Raw genomic sequence first — 21166 nt, 5'->3', positions numbered from 1 at the left:
GTGGGCCTTGAATGAACATTGACAGTAGCCAGGTAGTACCCAACATTGGCCTGGAGTGGTGGTGGCCACAGGGAGAGATTTCTTTGCTTATAGGAAGGGGAGGGAAGAGAGGGATGGACTTTGCCTGTGGTTTTGGTGCCAGGCCAGCTGCAGTAGGATAGGGAAACAGTTAGAGTCCTAAAGTTTCTGACTCTAGGCCCTGGCTCCTGAATGGCATCTCTGGACTTGCCCAGAATAAGCAGGGAACTTACCACCCTGAAGGGAGGAAAAAAGATGGGCTGGTTTTGCCACCTTCTGATTGTAGAGCTCTAGGGCTTTCAGCTAGCATACGTGGTAGCCAGGCAGTGGTTACCACAAGCCTTGGGCAAGGCCCCATAGTGTGTTGGCTTCAGGTCTGACCCATTGCAGTCCCAGTAGTGCTGGCCAGAGGGGTGCTTGTGTTATCCCTTCCCCAGCTCCAGGCAGCTCAGCACAGAGAGAGACTCTGCTTGGGAGAAAATAAAGAAAAAGAACAAGAGTCTCTGCCTGGTAATCCAGAGAATTCTTCAAGATCTAATGCAATACCAACAATGTAATACTTTTACAAGTCTGTAAGAGCCACAGCATTACAGGGCTTGGGGTGCACCCTGAGTAGATATGGCTGCAGTGACCAAAAACTTGAAACACAAAGTCCAAGTCTCAGGCAGGTTGTGGTGGCTCATGCCTGTAATCCAGAACTTTGGGAAGCCGAGGTGGGAGGATTGCTTGAGCCCGGGAGTTTGAGACCAGCCTGGGCAACATAGCAATACCCTCTCTCTAAAAAAGCCAAAGCAAAACCAAAAAAATAACAAAGCCGAAGTCTGAACACCTGAAAAGCCTTCCAAGAAAGATGGGTACACACAAGCCCAGATTGCAAAGAATACAATAAATACCTAACTCTTCAATACCCAGACACTGATGAACATCCAGAAGCATCAAGACCATCTTGGAAAACATGTCCTCACCAAACAAAATAAGGAATCAGCAACCAATTATGGAGAGACAGATATTTGATTGTTTAGATGGATTATTCAACATAGCTGTTTTGAAGAAACTCAACAAATTTCAAGATAACACAGAGAAGGAATTCAGAATCCTAACAAAAAATTTAACAAAGAGGTTGAACTAATTAAAAAGAAACAAGCAAAAATTCTAGAGTTGAAAAATGCAACCGGCATAATGAAGAATGCATCAGTCTCTTAACAGAAGAATTAGTGAGCTTGAAAACTGGCTATTTGAAAGTACGGTCAGAGGAGAAAAAGGAAAGCACAATTTTAAAAAATGAAGCATGCCTACAGAATCTAGAAAATAGCACCAAAAGGGCAAATCTACGAGTTACTGACTTTAAAGAGGAGGTTGAAAGATAGGCTTAGAAAGTTGATGCAACAGGATAGTAACAGAGAAATTCTCAAGCCTAGAGAAATACATCAATATATAAATACAAGATGATAATAGAACATCAAGCAGATTAATCAAAATAAGACTACTTTAAGACATTTAATAATCAGACTCCCAAAGATCAAGAATAAAGAAAGGATCTGAAAAGTAGCAAGAGAAAAGAAACAACATACAATGGTGCTCTAATATATCTGGGAGCAGACTTCTCAGTGGAAACCTTACATGCCAGGAGACAGTGGCATTATGTATTTAAAGTGCTGAAGGAAAAATACTTGTATCCTAGAATAGGAATAATACTTGTATCCTTTTATCCTTTAATGTGTTTTCAACCCATTGAAAATATTCTTTAAACATAAAAGGGAAATAAAGACTTTCCCAGTCAGACAAATCTGAGAGATTTCGTCAACACCAGACCTGCCTATAAGAAATGCTAAAGAGAGTTCTTCAATCTAAAAGGATGTTAAAACAATAAGAAATCATCTGAAGGTACAAAACTCATTGGTAATAGTAAATACACACACACAAAAATATTATTGTAATAGTGGTGTGTAAATTACTTGTATTTTCAGTAGAAAGACTGAAAGATAAACTGATCAAAAATAATAGCTACAATTTTTACAGTTTTCAGGACATAGCATAACAAGATATAAATACAAACAAAAAAAGTTAAAAAGTGGAGGATAAAGTTAAAGTGTAGAGTTTTGGTTACTTTTCTCTTTACTTGTTTGTTTGTTTATGCAACCAGTATTATGTTGTCATCAGTTTAATAAAATGGGTTGTAAGATATTTTGCCAGCCTCATGGTATTTCAAATAAAAAAACATACAACAGATACACGATAAATAAAAAGTAAGAAATTAAAGTATACCACCAGAGAAAATCACCTTCTCTAACAGGAAGATGAGAAGGAAGGAAAGAAGTAAGAGAAGACCACAAAACAACCAGCAAAAAACAAATAAATAAAAGTCGGGAGTAAGTTGTTACTTATCAATGAAAACATTGAATGTAAATTGACTAAACCCTCCCAATCAAAATACAAGAGCACCTGAATGAATTAGAAAAACAAGACTTAATGATCTCTTGCCTACAAGAAACACACTTCCCCTGTAAAGACACACATAGACTGAAAAAAAGGTATGGAAAAAGACATTCCATGCCAATAGAAACCAAAAAAGACTAGGAGAAATGTTTTTACATCAGATAAAATAGATTTCAAGGCAAAAACTATAAAAAGAGACCAAGGTCAATATATAATGATTAAGGGGTAAATTTAGAAAAAGGATGTAACAATTGAAAATATACATGCAACCAACATTGGATTACCCAGATATACAAAGCAAATATTATAAGAACTAAGGAGAGATATACTCCAACACAATAATAACTGGAGACTTCAACAGCCCTCTTTCAATGTGGAACAGATCATCCAGACAGAAAATCAGCAAGGAAATGTCAGATTTAATCCTTGCTATAGACCAAATATCTACTAAGATATTGGCAAAACATTTTGTATTAGTTGGTTCTCACACTGCTATGAAGAACCGCCTGAGACTGGGTAATTTATAAAGAGAAATTGACTCACAGTTCCGCATGGCTGGGAAGGCCTCAGGAAACTTACAATCATGGCAGAAGGGGAAGCAAACATATCCTTCTTCACATGATGGCATGAAGGAGAAGTGCTGAGCAAAAGTCAGAAAAGCCCCTTATAAAACCATCAGATCTTGTGAGAACTCACTATTATAAGAACAGCATAGAAGTAACTACCCCATGATTCAATTACCTCCCAGCAAGTCCCTCCCACAACAGGTAGGGGTTATGGAAACTACAATTCAAGATGAGATATGGGTGGGGGCACAACCAAAATCCATATTACATTTCATCCAATGGTTGCACAGTACACATTCTTCTCCTTAGTATATGGATCATTCTCAAGGACAGGCCATATGTTAGCCCACAAAACAAGACTTAATAATTTATTTTAAAAATGGTACTACAGCAAGTATATTCTCTGACCACAAAGGAATAAAACTACAAATCAACAAGAGAACTATGAAAACTATACAAACACATGGAAATTAAACAATATAATCTTGAATGACCAACGGCTTAATGAAGATATTAAGAAGGAAATTGAAAAATTTCTCAAAACAAAAAGTAATGGAAACACAACATACCAAAAATCTATGGGGTACAATGAAAGCGGTACTTAGAGGAAAATTTATAGTTAAAAGTGCCTACATCAGAAAAATAGAAAAACTTCAAATAAACAACCAAATGATGCATCTTAAAGCACTAGAAAGGCAAGAGCAAGCTAAACCAAAAATAGTAGAAAAAAAGAAACAATAAAGATATGAGCAGAAATAAATGACATTGAAATGAAGAAAAAATACAAAAGATCAACAAAAGAAAAAGTTGTTTTTTGATAAGATAAACAAAATTGACAAACTTTTATCCAAACTAAGAAAAAAAGAGGAAACACCCATATAAATAAAATAAGAGATGAAAACAAAACATTACAACTGATACTGCAGAAATACAAAGGATCTTTTAGAGGCCACGCTACTATGAACAACTATATGACAATGAATAGGAAGCTGGAAGAAATTGATAAACTCCTAGACACACAAAACCTACCAAGATTGAAACATGAAGAAATCCAAAACCTAAACAGACCAATAACAAATAATGACATGAAAGCCGTAATAAGAAATGTCCCAGCAAAGAAAAGCCTCAGACCCTTATGGCTACACTCCTGATTTTGACCAAACATCGAAAGAAGGACTAATAACAATCCTACTCAACCTATTCCAAAAAATAGAAGAGGAAGGAATACTTCCAAAGTCTTTCTAAGAGGCCAGTATTACCTTGATACAAAAACCAAATAAAGATACATCAACAAAGAAACAAACAAACAAAACTACAGGCCAATATCTCTGATGAACATTGATGAAAAAATCCTCAACACAGTATTAACAGACTGAATTCAACAGCACATTAGAAAGATTATTCATCATGACCAAGTGGGATTTATCCCAGGGATGCAGGGATGCTTCAACATGTGCAAATCAATCAATCTTATCAACAGAATGAAGGACAAAAACCAAATGATCATTTCAATTGGTGCTAAAAATGGATTTGGAAAAAATCAAAATCCTTTCATGATTAAAAAAAAAACTAAAAAAATTGGGTATAGGAGGAACAAACCTCAGCACAATAAAACCATAACAACAGATGCACAGTTGGTATCATACTGAGGAGGGAAAAACTGAAAGCCTTTTCTCTAAGATCTGGAACATGGTAAGGATGCTCACTTTCAACGACATCATTCAACATACTGCTGGAAGGTGTATATAGAATAGACAGGCAAGAGAGAGAAAGAAAGAAAGGTCATTCAAATTGGAAAAGAAAGAATCAAATTATCCTTGTTTGCAGATGATATGCTCTTCTATTTGGAAAAACCTAAGGATTCCACCAAGAGTATTAGAACTGATAAACAAATTCAGTAAAGTTGCAGGGTACAAAATCAACATACAAAAATCAATGGCCAGACACGGTGGCTCATACCTGTATTCCCAGCACTTTGGGAGGCCAAGGCGGGAGGATCACCTGAGGTCAGGAGTTTGAGACCAGCCTGGCCAACATAGTGAAACCCTGTCTCTACTAAAAATACAAAAATTAGCTGGGCCTGGGGGTGCATGCCTGTAATTCCAGTTACTTGGGAGGCTGAGGCAGGCAAATCACTTGAACTCAGGAGGCGAAGGTTACTGTGAGCTGACATCATGCCACTGCACTCCAGCCTGGATGACAAGAGTGAGACTCTGTCTCAAAAAAAAAAAAAAATTAGTATTTTTATATGCCAACAGTGAACAATCTGATAAAATCAAGAAGGTAATCCCATTTACAATAGCCACAAATAAAATTAAATACCTAGGAACTAACTTAAAGATGTGAAAAAGCTCTACAATGTAAACTAAAGACATTGATGAAAGAAATTTAAGAGGACAAAAAAAATTGAATGATATTTCATATTCACAGATATTTCATGTTCACATATTGTTAAAATGCCCATACTATCCAAAGCAATCTACAGATTCAATGTAATCCCTATAAAAATACCAATGATATTCTTCACACAAATAAAAAAAAGAGCATTCTAAAATTTATATGGTACCACAAAGACCCAGTATAGCTACCCTGAGCAAAAAAGAACAAAACTGGCAGAATCACATTACCTGACTTCATATTATACTACAGAGCTATAGTAACTAAAGCAGCATGGCACTGGCATAAAAACACAGCATGAAACATGGTACTGGCATGGTACAGCATGGTACAGACACACAGACCAATGGAACAGATTAGAGAACCCAGAAACAAAACCAGATATCAACAGTGAATTCATTTTCCACAAAGGTGCCAAGAACATACATTGGGAAAAGGAATTTCAATAAATGATTCTAGGAAAACTGGATATCTATATGTGGAAGAATGAAGCTAGACCATTACCTCTCACCATTTACAAAAATAAATCAAAATTCAAGAGTTAAATTTAAGACTACTAACTATGAAAGTACTAAACACTGGGAAAACTCTTCAGGACATTGGACTGGGTAATGATTTTTTAATACCCCAGAAGCACAGACAACCAATGCAAAAATTGACAAATGGGATCACATCAAGTTAAAAAGCTTATTCACAGCGAAGGAAACAAACAACAAAGTGAAGTTACAACCCACAATATGGGAGAAACTATCTGCAAACTGTGTATCTGACAAGTGATTAATAACCAGAATGTGTAAGGAGCTCAAACAACTTTATGTGAAATAATCTAATATTCAATTTAAAAATGGGCAAAAGAGATGAATAAACATTGGTGAAAAGAAGACATATAAATGAAAAACAGGTATATGTAAAGTTCCTCAACGTCACTGATCATCAGAGAAAGACAAATCAAAACTACAATGATATATCATCTCACCCCAATTAAATGTTTCAATCCAAAATACAGGCAATGACAAATCCTGACGAGGATATGGAGTAAAGGGAACCCTTGTACACTGTTGGTGGGAACGTAAATTAGTACAACCACTATGAGGAGAACAGTTGAGAGCTTCCTCAAAAAACTAAAAACATAACTACCATATGATCCAGCATTCTCACTGCTAGGTATATACCCAAAAGAAAGGATATCTGCACTCCCATGTTTATTGCAGCTGCATTCACAATAGCCAAGATTTGGAAGCAACCTAAGTTTCATCAAGAGATGGATGGATAAAGAAAATACGATACATATATACAATGGAGTAAAGATGCCTTTCTACTTTTTTTGATTTGCAGTTTCTAAGAAGAAGTCTTGTCATTTTACATTTAATCCTCATTCATAAAGTGTTTTTTTCCTCTAGCCCTTCCAAAGTGTGTTCAGCAGTGTGTTTTTTGCTTGTTTGCTTGTTTGTTTTTCTGAGCTGAAAAAAGAATGAGATAGTGTAATTTGAAACAATGTGATGGAACTGGAGGTCATTATGTTAGGTGAAATAAGCCAGGAACAGAAATAAAAACTTCACACGTTCTCATTTATTTGTGGGAGCTAAACATTAAGACAACTGGACTCATGGAGACAGAGAGTAAAATGATGGTTACCAGAGGCTGGGAATGGTAGTGGGGATGGGAGAAAGGGGATAGTTATTGGGTACAAAAATATAATTAGATAGAATAAGACGTAGTATTTGATAGCAAAACATGGTGACTACAGTCAATAATAATTTATTGTGCATTTAAAAATAACTAAAAGAGTTTAAGTGGATTGGTTATAACACAAAGAAATAATATATGCTTGAGATGATAGAAACCTTATTAACCCTGATGTGATTATTATGCATTATTTGCCTTTATCAAAAGACCTCATGTACCACGTAAATATATACACCTAGTATGTGCTCACAAAAATTAAAAAATTTAAAAATATATTTTTCCTTTTAACCAGTTTTGTTTTTAAGTGGGTTTCTTTTATGCAACATATATGGCGTTTTGCTTTCTTTAATGCCACCTGATGATCTCTGCATTTCAACTGAACTGTGTAGTCTCTTTATATTTAAAATAATTGTTAATATATTAGGGTTTAGATGTTTCATTTTGCTAGTTGTGTTTTCTTATTGTTTTATTATCTCTTCCTTCTTTGAAGTGAGTTTTTTAAAAAATTCTTCTTTTAATCATTCCATTTTATTTGCACTATCGGCTATTAGTTATATCATTTTGGTTTAGTTATTTTGTAGTTCCTTTAGGTCACAGGTTGGCAAACTTTTGTTCTGTAAAGAGCCAGATAGTAAATATTTTGGCCTTTGCAGACCATATGATAACTGTTGCATCTACTAAATTCTTACATTGTAGATGTAAGAGGCCATGCACAACACATAAACAAGAAAGGATGGTTGCTTTATTTAGCAAAACTAGTGTGCTATTATTTCTCAAGCTACAGAGTTTACAATATACAGCTTTAACTTATTACTCTCTACTCTGAAATAATATAATACCATTTCACATGTAGTAGAACAACCTTACTACATTATATGTCAGTTTTTCCTTTCCTGTTATTTGAGTTATTATAGCCAGACATTTTTGCTTCCATATGTACTAAAAACCACACAATGTTATAAACTTGCTTTCAACAGTAAATTATCTTTTAACAAAATAAAAACATAGCTTTCATGTTTACCTATATATTTACTATTTGGTCTAGATCCATAATTCCACCTGGCATCATTTTTCTTCTGTTTTGGGAAAGCCTTTTATCATTTTTTTGTAGTATAAACAAATTCAGCATTTGTTTGTCTAAAAATATTATTTGCCTTCATTTTAGCAAGATATCTATATTATATATAATGTTATAGGTGGGCTATTTTTTTTTACTACTCTCAAGATGCCTATACTTTGTTTTGTAAAGTTTCTAACAAGAAGTCTGTTTACATTTTACCTATATTCCTCATTCATAAAGTGGTTTTTTCCTCTAGCCCTTTTGAAACATTTTCAGCAGTTTTGTATATTGTTTCTTGGCATTACTTATTAATATGTATTTATTAGTATTTATATTTTTAAATATTTATATTGCTTGGGTTTCAATGAGGTTCTTAAATTTTTGGTAGAGTTCTCATCGAATCTGAAAAAATTTTGGCCATTGTTTCTTCAAATATCCATTCTCTTCTCTCCTTTTGGAGTCCAGTTACATGCATGTTACATTAGTTGATATTGTCCCACTGGTAACTAACACTCTATGTGTTCTTCGAAGTTTTATTTTCCCTCCTTCTCTCTATACTGTATTTTGGATAATCCATTGCTATGGCTTTATGCACATTGATATTTTTTTCTGTGGTAGGTATTCTGATGCCACCCCCATCCAGTATTTAACTTGGAATACTGCATTATGCATTTTTAGAATGTTCAATTTGGTCTCTTCTATCTTTATTTCTTTATCATATTCTTGTTTTCCTCTGCCACCTTGAACATATAGAATATATTATAACTATTTTAAGACCTGTGTTTTCCGAATCTGTTTCTGTTGATTTATTTTTATACTGGTTATGGGTCATATTTTCTTATTTCGCATCCTAGTCCTGATTTATAAAGGAGTTAATTCATCTATTTCCCTTTCCCTGGGGAACAAAGTTATACGCTTCCTTTGTCCAAAGTCTGCACAATATTGTTTCACATTTTTTGTATTATTTCAGTTGAGAACATAAATGATGGTCAAAATCAGGAGTTTCTCCCTGTTGTTTTACAGCATTTAGAAAGCTCTTTCTTTGTTCTTTTGTTGACTATTTATACTCAACCACTCAACCCATAATAAACTGTTAAAAGTAAAAAGTTCACTCAACCAACTAACTTATTTCAATAACAAAAAAATTTTATGTGATTCAAATTGGCCTCTTTTTTCCTACACATGTGCCAAAACACAGCACTTGAATTTCCAGTTGTAAAGATTAAATATATGTATAAGTGCAATTAAGTATGGTGAGAAATTATGCAAAATATTGGTGTCATTGAAAAATTAATGCTCTAGGAAGGATATGATACAACTCTATAAAGTAAAATTTTATATTTTAATTTAAGGAGATAGGAACAATTTATTGCTCAAATATTTTCATTTACTACCTATCATTAACTCATCAATTACCCTTTTTGAATGCTTTATTGATTTATCTATTAAGAAAAAAGATTAGTTTGTTTACTCCTAATAAAGTTCTATGAACAGAATGAGATTAACATAAATCAAACCCCATGTATTCATTCTTGTGTTTTTGAGGGCCAAGCCTGAGAGTTCTGGAAATATAGAAGTATACAGAATACAATTAATTTTCTGAGGAAAATACACACACACTCATTTATATTAGGAAAAGCTAAATGATATATCTCAAAAAACAATAAAAATCCAGTGCCAATTCCTTCTGAAATAGTAAATTGTTAGTGAAGTCATTAGCGTGATCTCAAATACTTGTATTATTCCTTCCAATTATTAAAAGTTGCAAAAAATTATAAAAGAAATAACTAGCCATAGTTCCTTTTCCCCAGTTGGTAATACGTTTTAGGATAAATCTGTGAAGAAATCTGTACTAGAGAAAAATATTTGATTTATTCGTTAAAAAATATGAAAACTTACGAGCTGAAAACAGAAGATGATGGTCTTATTATTACTACTACCACCATCACCACTACTATTACTACTGCTGTTAAATCTATCATAGTTTGAGTAACAATAACAATTCTATCTTGTTAGGTTTGCTTATTTCTTTTGCATAAGAAAGATAATGACTAAGAACTAAGTCACCATGTTAGCTATAAAAGAGTTCTTGTTTACTCTATTCATTATTTTAGGCAAATTATAATTTACTTGACAAAAAAATAAGAATTTCTCTTGGGTATAATAAAGGACAAGCCTAGACACTGTTAGTTATCTTGTTTTATTTAAAAGGATTTCTTTTTATTCTTCCCTTGGCTTTTCATCTTTTACTAACAGTATTAAATTTATAACAATACACGTCCAAATCAGCTAGTACCTATTATCAGCAGTCACATCAGGAAGATTTGCTTGCCAATATATACTACTAAAAATACCATTTTATGGGCTAATCATAAAGTCCATCAATAGATAAAAAAGAGCAATGTTCGTGAGCGTGAGAGTCAGTCTAAACAGATTATTGAGGAATAATGCTAGTTATTAACAGAAAAAAAATTATTCACATTTGCAATAGAGTTTATAGATTAAAAAATCTTTTCACTTGCATTCTATTATTTGACAATTATAACTAACACATCATACCCCTGGGAAATACTTTATTATCTTCATTTAATGGTGGACAATAATAAGTTCAGAGAGATGTGACTTGCCAAAGAACACACGGCTTGTCCAACTTGGAGGTGAATATATTTTAAAAATTATATTGAAGAAAGTTACAAAAAATTAATTAAAAGCAAGCAGAATTTGTAGATTGTCACTTTAGCTGTTTCCCCAAAGCATACGAGTCCTCATATTTCACCTCCCAATCCCTGGGAGCTAGATGTGTTTCAGAACTAAATTTTTCAGATTTAGAAAATATTACTGAGCATATAACGCATAATGTGTAGCATTCACAGTAGGGTTTGAAGGAGCAGAGAAATTAACGGTTCTGCAGTAAAACATATATGTTCACAATAAATAGGATAAGTAAAGGATACTAATCATTTCAGGTAGTTTGGATCAGTTTCCATATCCAAACACATTTTAGTGCCAAACTTACTTAAAACCTTGGTTTCAGAAATTATGGATTTTGGAATTACAAGTAAAATATTGTGTACTTGTATTCTAATGCAGAATCTTTTGGGAGTAGGTATATGTATATCTCAGATAATAAATGCATGAGAATTTGTATGACTTTTGATTATTTCAGCCTAACCTGTATATCAGAAAATATTAACAATTTTAATAGTGCTATACATTTTCAGATAAGGTCTGAGTTTCAGTTCCTCCTGCATGTTAATCACTGTGGGCAATGCATTTAATGTCTCATAACTTTGTTTTAATCTCTCACAAGGCAAATAAAATGTGTCTCCACTATTTCATAGTTGAGTTTTCACATAGTATTATATAAGCATAAACATAAGTATAAAAATCTTGCCCTTCCTTTTGGAACTTATCTCCGTATTTTTCCTCAACAACTGCCAATTATCCCATGATCATAAAGCAATAATTTCTACAGTCAAGCATCAGATTTTCAAAATTTACTGAAGTCGAGTTTATAAACCCGGTACCACTGAGCCATTTTTTAAGCCTGGTATATCCTTTTACTCCCCCCAAAAAAGCTAACAGTTCTGTCAAATTTTAAACCCTGAAATCAATCATGAAAAAATTAAGCCAAACAAAAATGACATCCTTGTAAGCTGTGGTCCATGACAGCGTTTTCCATAAATTATAATTTCACATTATTTAATTTTGGTTTAACAAAGATAATCTGAAAAAACTTAATCCAGCAGTTACAACAGTGTTGACTGCTCTATGATATTAGTGACAACTTGTACTTTAAAGTGTTTGCTAATTCTTTGAAAAAAATATTAGCAATTTAGTGACTTAAATTTTTAAATATTTTTCAATGTTTCCTTATGAGTTTTTTGTTATTTGAGATATAATTATTTTTCTTTAGACAATATAAAAATAAGATTCCTAATACATCACTTGTAAAGCACCATTTTCCTCAAGTTTGACAGTTTCACAGGTGATTATCATGGAAATACATATATATATATATATGTATATATATCCTTTGATCTGTTATATATATAAAAAGCAGTGTTAGTGTCAGAGGCGTTTGAACCAAAGCAATTCCATTTTGAATAGGGGCTGGGCAAAATAAGGCTGAGACCCGCTGGGCTGCATTCTCAGTTATAATCCTTTTAAGAATATAATCACCTTCCATATCAATTAATTGGCAGATAGCTATTAGTGGATTTCTAAAATGACAATCTTACTTTTTCTTTTAATTTCCATCTTAATGTAAGACATTAAATGAGATTATATTAAAATTATTTGTCACAGATGAATCTGGACTACATTTAAGTAAGTATCATATAATTATGAAATTCAACTATATATGGAGTCCTGACTACAACACATTTTAACTGTATGTCTTTGAGCAAAGTCTTTAACTTCTGAAAGTCAAAATTCTGAAAGGTAAAATGAGATACCTATCAAATCAGGGTTATAAAGAGTAATGAGAATATACACATAAAGCACCTAGCATAGTTCCTGGAGTAGCACACATACCATGCTATGCATAGAGTAGTGCTAACTTAATATGTGGGTTTTTTCCTTATTCAAAGAAACGAGGCAACTTCTCTTAAACTCTAATTCAAAGACTAAAATTTCTTCCTAAGAACATTGCCTCATGTTGAGATTTCAATAATAAACGAGAAAAGGGTAAATATGGAATACCTTCTATTTGATTCTTAACTTGCATGATACTAACACTATCTGAGTTCCTGGTTTACCATGTTACATATTTATATACGTAAAATAAAACACCTTGTTTATCATTTGGTTTTCCTTTGACTGGACTAAATATCTTTTTAAAGTAAAATTCATACACTGATAAATGATATATTTTAAATGTATCATTGCATTATTTAAGCTTTGCATTATTTATTTAAGCTGTGTCTATAGTGTCTATACGGCAATTATGGATCATATATAGGAACTGAACAATTATTGAGACAGATCGGCACTATATGAGATAAAGCAGTATTTGAGCTTCAAAATTAAAGTTTTTGAAGGTTTTGTTTCTAAACTACATAAACTAAACAAATTTTATAAGAACATTTTGGTTTACCTGTGGCCGATACAATCAGTTACTTGTCAATGCCTCAAATTCGTTTTATCTCAGGCACTAGAATAAGATGATAATTAGAAGGCTACTTGACTTAGGTTCTTTACTTCTAACATGAAAACACCGGGTCTGGCTCAGAGTTTTTGTGAAAATTAAAATTAAGATAATTCATGTAATGGGTTTAGCACAGTACCTAGCAGACTCAGCAAACACTGAAAATTTTTAGCATTTTATCTTATCATCATCATTTAAATTTTCTGTAGGAGATTAGATGTATCACTAGTTTCTACTAATTGACCTGTGAAGCAAAAATTCAATTCTTTATTAAATTAGAACCAACTATATTATTACTAATGCCAAGAAATCACGAGTCCATATATACAGTAGTTTTTAAAGAGCATACCATATCCCACTGTAGAAAGACCCAAGTGTTTCATTCTATTTTTCACAAGTTCAGCAAGCTCTTGTCTTTCTGACCTCCTGTAGAGGTTCAGTCGCTGCTGGGTTATTTTTTCAGCTGTTTTACCAGAGTGTTTTGGGCCTTTTCTGCTCAGTCTTCGGGCCCACTGCATGCTTTTTCTCCGCAGCAAGGGATGGTCCGACTGGTCACTGGATGTTGAGTTGCGGTGGTTGCTGCGGTGGTGCCCTTGTTCTTTGGAGTCTTTGGTGTCTTCCCACTCTTCTACACTGATAGATATTTGAGACTTTAAAGGAAATAGATATTGATAATTAGATACTTTAGAAATAAATATGGCTTGAAGTTGAAATAATATTTTATTTGCTAATATACTGTTATAGTTATATTTCTACTCAGGAGAGTTTTCACAGAAAGAGCAAAATCAGTCTTTGATTCTAATTTTCCATTACTAAAAATATTAAAATGTATGTTTCCTTGAACTTACATATAAATCAGGCAAAATAAATACCTGTATCCTCTGGTACAAATTTTTATGAAAGTATTTAATTTTTAGGCATAAACTTTACTTAGCATACATAGTTATTTATGATATTACTAGCATACAGTTGTTTGAAACATACAAAAACAGACATTTTACAACTTTATCCAAATAAAATCCATGTAATGGACTTTTCTAAACCTATTACAAGTATTTCACACTCAATTTAAATAATTAAGATAACTATCTTAGATTTGGAATTAATGTTTTTAAATTATTGCTCTTTCTAAAGACAGCACTGGCATGAACGTTATGTGAATTTTAAAAATTCTCTCATATGCTCCAGAAGAAAACAAAACTCACTTTTTAACTCATGCATTTATTATTAACCATATAAAGTGCTTTTCTGACTAAAATATTAAAACATATTTCAGGAAGTGTTCTAAGTATTCTGAGTGAAAATATGTTGTAAATATTAATGTTTCACAAATATACTGTAGAATCACAACTCAGACTTAAAACAGGCTGTTCTCCATAGGAGGGAAAAACAATGAACAAACTCACAAAGTCTATTATGACTTACTGTTTTATGACTAAATCTGATTTTTAAAGTAAGATGCTCTCCTTTGATTTTAAGCCTTTAATAAGCAATACTTACTGTTTCAAAATTGTTGCTTTTCATACTAGGAAGTCATATGAAATGCAACACTGATCAAAGAAGAAAGTCTTACTTTCTAAAAACATGCACATGCAAATGAACAATTTCCTGAATACTATTGTACTTAAGAGCAGCATTCATGAATCTGTGAACTGTGTTTCCCTTCTACGGATGGAAGCTTGAACTTCAGTTATAACATGCATGTGTTGCTGGCTTTTAAAGTAATAGAATTTAAATTACCAATTTAAGTAACGTCAGGAAGTAGATCCAATAAAATCCTTTAAAAGTGAATATAAATTATACAGGCTCAGTCAATGCTTTATATACAATTCCCAGTGGCAAGCTATGAAATTCTCTCACACTTAATTTCATCCAAAAATTCAAATACTAATCCACATCTGTTTCAAAACAGTACTATATCAGAGGGATATCCAAAAAATCTTCATCTCTTCATTATAAAATAATTGAGATTAAATGATTTTAGAAACCATATTTTATCTACCAGAACTTAATTTCTAAGCATTAAAAGTTTTTAATACCATAGTTTAACAATAATGAACATTTTTATAAAATTTTAACTCTATTCTCACCTACTTGATAATGTACTGAAAATTCACTTCTGTGGAAGTAAAACACATAAACTCTTAAGTAATACGTACCACCAACAATAATATCAATATGTATTTAGTAATATAGTTGTACTTTGTAGCAACAATGAAAATATGATATTTCAGTCATATTTAGAGACTTGCTAGCAGAGTTTAATCATAATCTTAAATTTATTTGAAGTGATCTTTTTGTTCCTCTTTCTAGTCATAAGTCCCTATGAGTGATAGTTTGATTTCCTACAAATATGTGGAAATAATAATCTTGCCAAACCAAACATTAAAGATACTATGTTCATCTAATATCACTTATAATTCAAGTCACAAAACCATAAATTAATAAAAAATTTTAAATGGGAGCATAGGGATTCACTTCTTCTTTTCCAAGTAGGAGATGAAACACTGATTTTGTGAATGCTTTTCCTTAGCCATGTGTATCAGGCATCATGTAAAGTATACATCTACAAGATGAACTGAAACCTATGTATACATTAGTTAAGCAATATTTAACAGCCTATTGAGCATTATTTTGAATTCCCCCAAGAGAAACGGTCATAGTTTGTACATAAAAATCTGTAAGAATCTCATCTTTTTTTTTCAATAATTCCATAAAATAAGTAACATTTCTTTACTAACCTCACTTTAACTACAGTAAAAAGAAATGAGAAGAATTTGAGGGTTAATTTTAGGAAATCCAAACCCAAAACACATCAATTGCTCTTTACATGTTTGGAATTTGCATTCTTTTCTCTTTCTTCCAACGGGACATAATAAAAAGTACATTAAGTTTATAGGTATAATATACACAAATTTGAGTTCTGTTCTGAATGTTTCCTAACTCTTTCTCCACAATAAAACTGCATAGCCCCTATAAAAAAGTGAGGATAATAACAGCCATCTTCTATTTGACAGAAATGTGAAAATTCATATCACATTAATATATAAAGAAAACATCTGTCAACTGTAAACTTTCACATATAACAATAATATCATTAATATATCCTTGTAAAATTATCCACAATATCAATAACACTAGCAACAAACGTTTATCACTCTATTTGTTGGATATTGAATGTGTGTGTGTGTTTGTGTGTGTGTGTTTGTGTGTTTTAATAGGAGGTCCATTTATAAATATACTTTCCTGATGTCATTTCTTCTTCTAGTTGTAACTCTCTTGTGTTTTAAACATGCCATCATAATCTAGTGGAAATAGTATAGTGCTGGATACACAACAGTGCCTTTATAGTAGGACCTTCTCCTGAACTCAGAGTCACAATGATAGAGTGGTTAAAAGCAAGGTTTTAGCATCAGACCTGAGTTTAAATAACAGTTCTACCACTTACCAGTTTGCCTTCTTGGTTATGTAATCTAAGCTCTTTAAGTTTATTTCCATTTCCCTCTCTAAAAAATTGTCATTCTATTATTACATTACTACTTTGCCTATCAAATTTTTCTGAAGACATAAAAGAGATAATGCATGAAAAGGCATAGTAAGATGTCTGTCTTAGAAAACACCCAATAAATATTCATATTTTTTGGCTTATGACCTTGTATAAAAGGACAGTAAAAGGAAGAAAATAATACGAAATAATTATGATGGGTATGTAAAAAGTGAAAAATGGGGATGAAAAAGAGAGGGAATCATTCATATTTTTGGTGCACTTTTCTCTATCACTAGACTTCTGAATAAATCAAGATGCTAAAAACAAATTCTTGGCTGTAAAGATTTCTTGGTTAAAGTTTAGTAAATTTAAACAAAAACAAATTTTAAAGTGAAAGTGAATATTTTTCATTCTGCACAGTTTCTATGAATTATTTTGTACTTTTCCATGGAATAACTACAGAACTCTGACTTTTCTATTGTCAGGCACATAATATAATCATTAACTTGAAAAATCAAAATTTAATATTAATGTTTGTGAGAATGATGAAAATACATTTGCATATGTAAATGAAATGCTTCTGGTAATATATACAGTTCAATAAAGAAGTGAAAAATTGATGACTACTCCAACAATTTCCATACAAATTAAAAATATTATCATTTTCTAAAAGTTATATTACTTCCTAAATATTTATCATACTTAATATGATTTTTAAGGCTAAAAGTATTTCTTCACATGAATAATAATTAAAAACACAAAAAATAAGAAAATGTTTCTTATGCCTAAAATAGCTGATTATATTATAGTTTTCAGGAAAGTAGAAAGTGTCAGATACACTAAATACATCACTCTTTTCCCTACTCTTCACACACACATCAAAGTGACTCAATTCAACCTCTTCTTGGTTTTTTACTGAACAATTATTCACGTCATAGGTTATTGAGCAATCTATAGAACAATGTAGTATTTTAAATAAATCAATTCACTTAGTAGTTTGAAAATGAGTGTTTGTAATCTGGACTCATGACTCCCTTACGGATAGTTTTACAGACTTCATAATACTCTAAACTGTGCTATTTAATTTATGATTGAAGTCAGAATTGTTGTTAAAGAAGAAAAGAAAATGAAATCACTAAAATGTGCTAGTTTAACATTTTCTCAAAGAATCCTTATCTGATATTTTCCATTAAGTAAAGGTTAAATTATAAGAATACTTGAGGGATCATCTAAATTTAAATATATAAGCACCAAGGCTAGTGACTCTGAGTTCACTGAAAGCTTATTTTTATTTAAAAAAAAAATCTAAAGGAAGATGTTTCACCAGTTTCCAAAGCTCAATTTAATATGTACACGTGGTCTGTGATCTATGCAGAGAAAGAAAATAGCTAGTTACACTGTATATTGATGCATTTCCAAATTAATTTTGGAATCAGAAAGACAATTAGAGAATAAACAATCTTATAGTCTAAAAAATGTTGAATTTGGAATCAAATAAATAAGCTGTGTTTTCAACCACCTCAGGAAAATATTTTATGACCTTAAGCAAATCAGTGAGATTCTTAGAAAATAATCTAATTTTAGACAGGAAAATACCCTGTCTTCATGACAAGAAAACACAAAATTTCTAAGAACCTAGTATTTAAACTCTAAAGCAAATTTAAAGCCAAATATTTACTAAAGAAATTCATGTTCAAATAATAACATTTTTAAAGCCAATAATTTGATGGAATAACAAAAATTATTTTAATCTTTGATTTCCTTTTTCATACATAAAAATAAGTTATTTCATCTGTGTGGTCTCTTAGGTATCTTTCAGTTCCACCTATATATTATCCTTTTTTAAAAAAATTTTACTTTAAGCTCTGGGGTATGTGTGCAGAACGTGCAGGTTTGTTACATAGGTATACATATGCCATGGTGGTTTTGAAAATGTGGCAGATATATACCATGGAATACTATGCAGCTGTAAAAAAGGATGGGTTTATGTCCTTTGCAGGGACATGGATGAAGCTGGAAACCATCACTCTCAGCAAACTAACACAAGAACAGAAAACCAAACACTGCATATTCTCACTCATAATTGGGAGTTAAACAATGAGAACACATGGACACAGGGAGGGGAACATCACACACTGGGGCCTGTCATGGGGTGGAGGGCTAGGGGAGGGATAGCGTTAGGAGAAATACCTAATGTAGATTACTGGTTGATGGGTGCAGCAAACCACCGATATATAATTCTATGAATATAAAATATACTCGGAGTAGGTAGAACCTCTATTACCACAGCATTCCAATTCTATAACTTCAAAAGGCAAAATTTATGTATATGTCCAAGTGAAAAAAATATCAAATTATCTATTAAGAGATAATATTAAATAACCCACAAATTCATGCTAGTGGTTTTTCACTACTATCAAAGGAAGCACCTCTTTCTCCACCCAACCTCATCTACATTTTGCTTATTATCTCTAAAAGATAAATCAAATATAGTTACTGTTATATTTCTGGTTATTTCCTTCTCTTTTTTATGATACATTTTTAAATTTACACATTGATTTGCACATTTACACCTCTTTGATGACTTGGTTTTACTGCATTGTGTGTATATAAGTATGTGTGTGTGTCTTTAATTCAATCTCTACTTTCTACTTACACTTTGGTCTCTGTGGAATTTGGAATCTAGCTAATTTATTATCTTGGCATTCTTTCTCATCCTGCTGGTGATTTTTTTTTCTTGATCTTTCAAAGATGTCATTTGGAAACAGCTGGTTTATAAGGCTTCAATTTCTTAATGCTTTTCCTATTGCTTTAAGCACAGAAAAATCTTATGTTTTTGTTCCTGTTTTATAACACTGAATATTAACATCATGTAACTGCTAACCACTTGATGACTGCCTGCTCTTAGAACTTAAATAATGTATCTGAGTTAAAAAGAACAAATTGAGAGGGGACTTTTTCATTGTTTTTAATGGTTTGTCTTATTATACTAGAATTCTGGTGATGTAATTCACAAATGGGAGGATGACAGGCAGAAGGTATATACATTACTTCCTGATTTTTCATTACTTATTTAGAAATTTAAGTCTTCTCCATCAGCTCAAGATATGGAGACATTCATTTACCATATTCTCATCATAAATAGTCTGCCTCCATTTTTGATATTAGACTTCTGACTGCTTTCAAGTGCCAACACTCTTCCTTTCCCTTCTGTCCCATGGATGGGGAAGCTGGTAAGTCCCAGTCTATATGTAGGACCTCACTCCAGCCCCAATATATATATATATATTTTTAATTTTAAAAATTATTTATTTATTTATTTATTTTAAGACAGGGTCTTGCTCTGTTGCCTAGGCTGGAGGGCAGTGGCAGGATCTCTGCTCACTGCAACCTCCACCTCCCAGCTCAAGCAATCCTCCTGCCTCAGACTCCCGAGCAGCTAGGACCACAGGCATGGAGCATCACGCCTGGCTAATTTTTGTATTTTTGTACAGATGGGGTTTCACCATGTTGCCCTGGCTGGCCTAGAACTCCTGAGCTCAAGCTATCCTCCCATGTCAACCTCTCAAAGTGCTGGGATTACAGGCATGAGCCACCATGCCCAGCCCAGCCCCAATGCTTAATCGTGATGAAAGCCAAGCCAGTTTCTTTTCCTTGCTCTTTCCAGCCCAGGCCATTTTTTGACCTGGTTGGAAGCCTGCCTCACTCTCCATGGAAAGCCTCATTATATGAGTTGTAGCCCTTTCAATACCCTCTTAGTGCAGGTGTGCAATCATCAGTCTCAACAGGACCGGATTTGGGATGGTGGTTGGGTATTATCCCATCTATGAAAGGTAGTCTTAATAACTGGCACAGCAAGGGGTATCTAGGCAATGACCACCACCACTGGGGGTCTCTCTTCTTATGTTTTGCCTTGTTAATTTGTTGTATTGTCTGGAGACAATTATGCTGTTTGGGTTTTTTTCTGCCCACTGGCAAGCATACTTTAACCTGTGCAAATTTATGCTGCATTTGCTGAGTCTTTCCAAGTTTCTGTTTAGAATTAAATGAATTTAATGCCTGGAAGCATCAGTAATATTTAGGAACGGGAGTTTGGTAATAGCTCCATGTCATGTGTCTTAGCCCAGACCTATCTTTGTGTCTCATATTGAATCAAGTGGTTGGTATCCAGTAAGAAATGTGGCTGACACCAGGCACAGGCGAATAATTCCTACTGTGTGATCACTGGTTGTATGTCTCAACCATGCATCAGCCCCCATTCTACAGTGTGTCCTAGGAAAAATACACGTTACTTTGTGCATTATACAGGTCCATTGGGTGGTTGCTTGTATGGAAGAAGAGCAGTTACCATGTGGAATGCTGAGGTT

The 21166-nt window shown here is 32.9% G+C and overlaps 1 protein-coding gene across 5 annotated transcripts in view; it reads right to left on the bottom strand.

Moving 5' to 3' along the window:
- The window catches only part of KCNT2 (potassium sodium-activated channel subfamily T member 2), a 381853-nt gene that overhangs the window by 16724 nt on the left and 343963 nt on the right, over nt 1-21166 (bottom strand). For all 5 annotated transcript variants that reach the window (XM_055378337.2, XM_055378343.2, XM_019028251.4 and 2 more), the window contains one exon: nt 13662-13962. In XM_055378337.2, coding sequence (XP_055234312.2) covers nt 13662-13962 — 301 coding nt within the window. The remainder of the gene's footprint in view (nt 1-13661; nt 13963-21166) is intronic.

The sequence above is a fragment of the Gorilla gorilla genome, chromosome 1 (genome assembly GCF_029281585.2).
Source record: "Gorilla gorilla gorilla isolate KB3781 chromosome 1, NHGRI_mGorGor1-v2.1_pri, whole genome shotgun sequence".
Classification (NCBI taxonomy): domain Eukaryota; kingdom Metazoa; phylum Chordata; class Mammalia; order Primates; family Hominidae; genus Gorilla; species Gorilla gorilla.
This window is presented reverse-complemented; position numbering and strand designations above follow the sequence as displayed.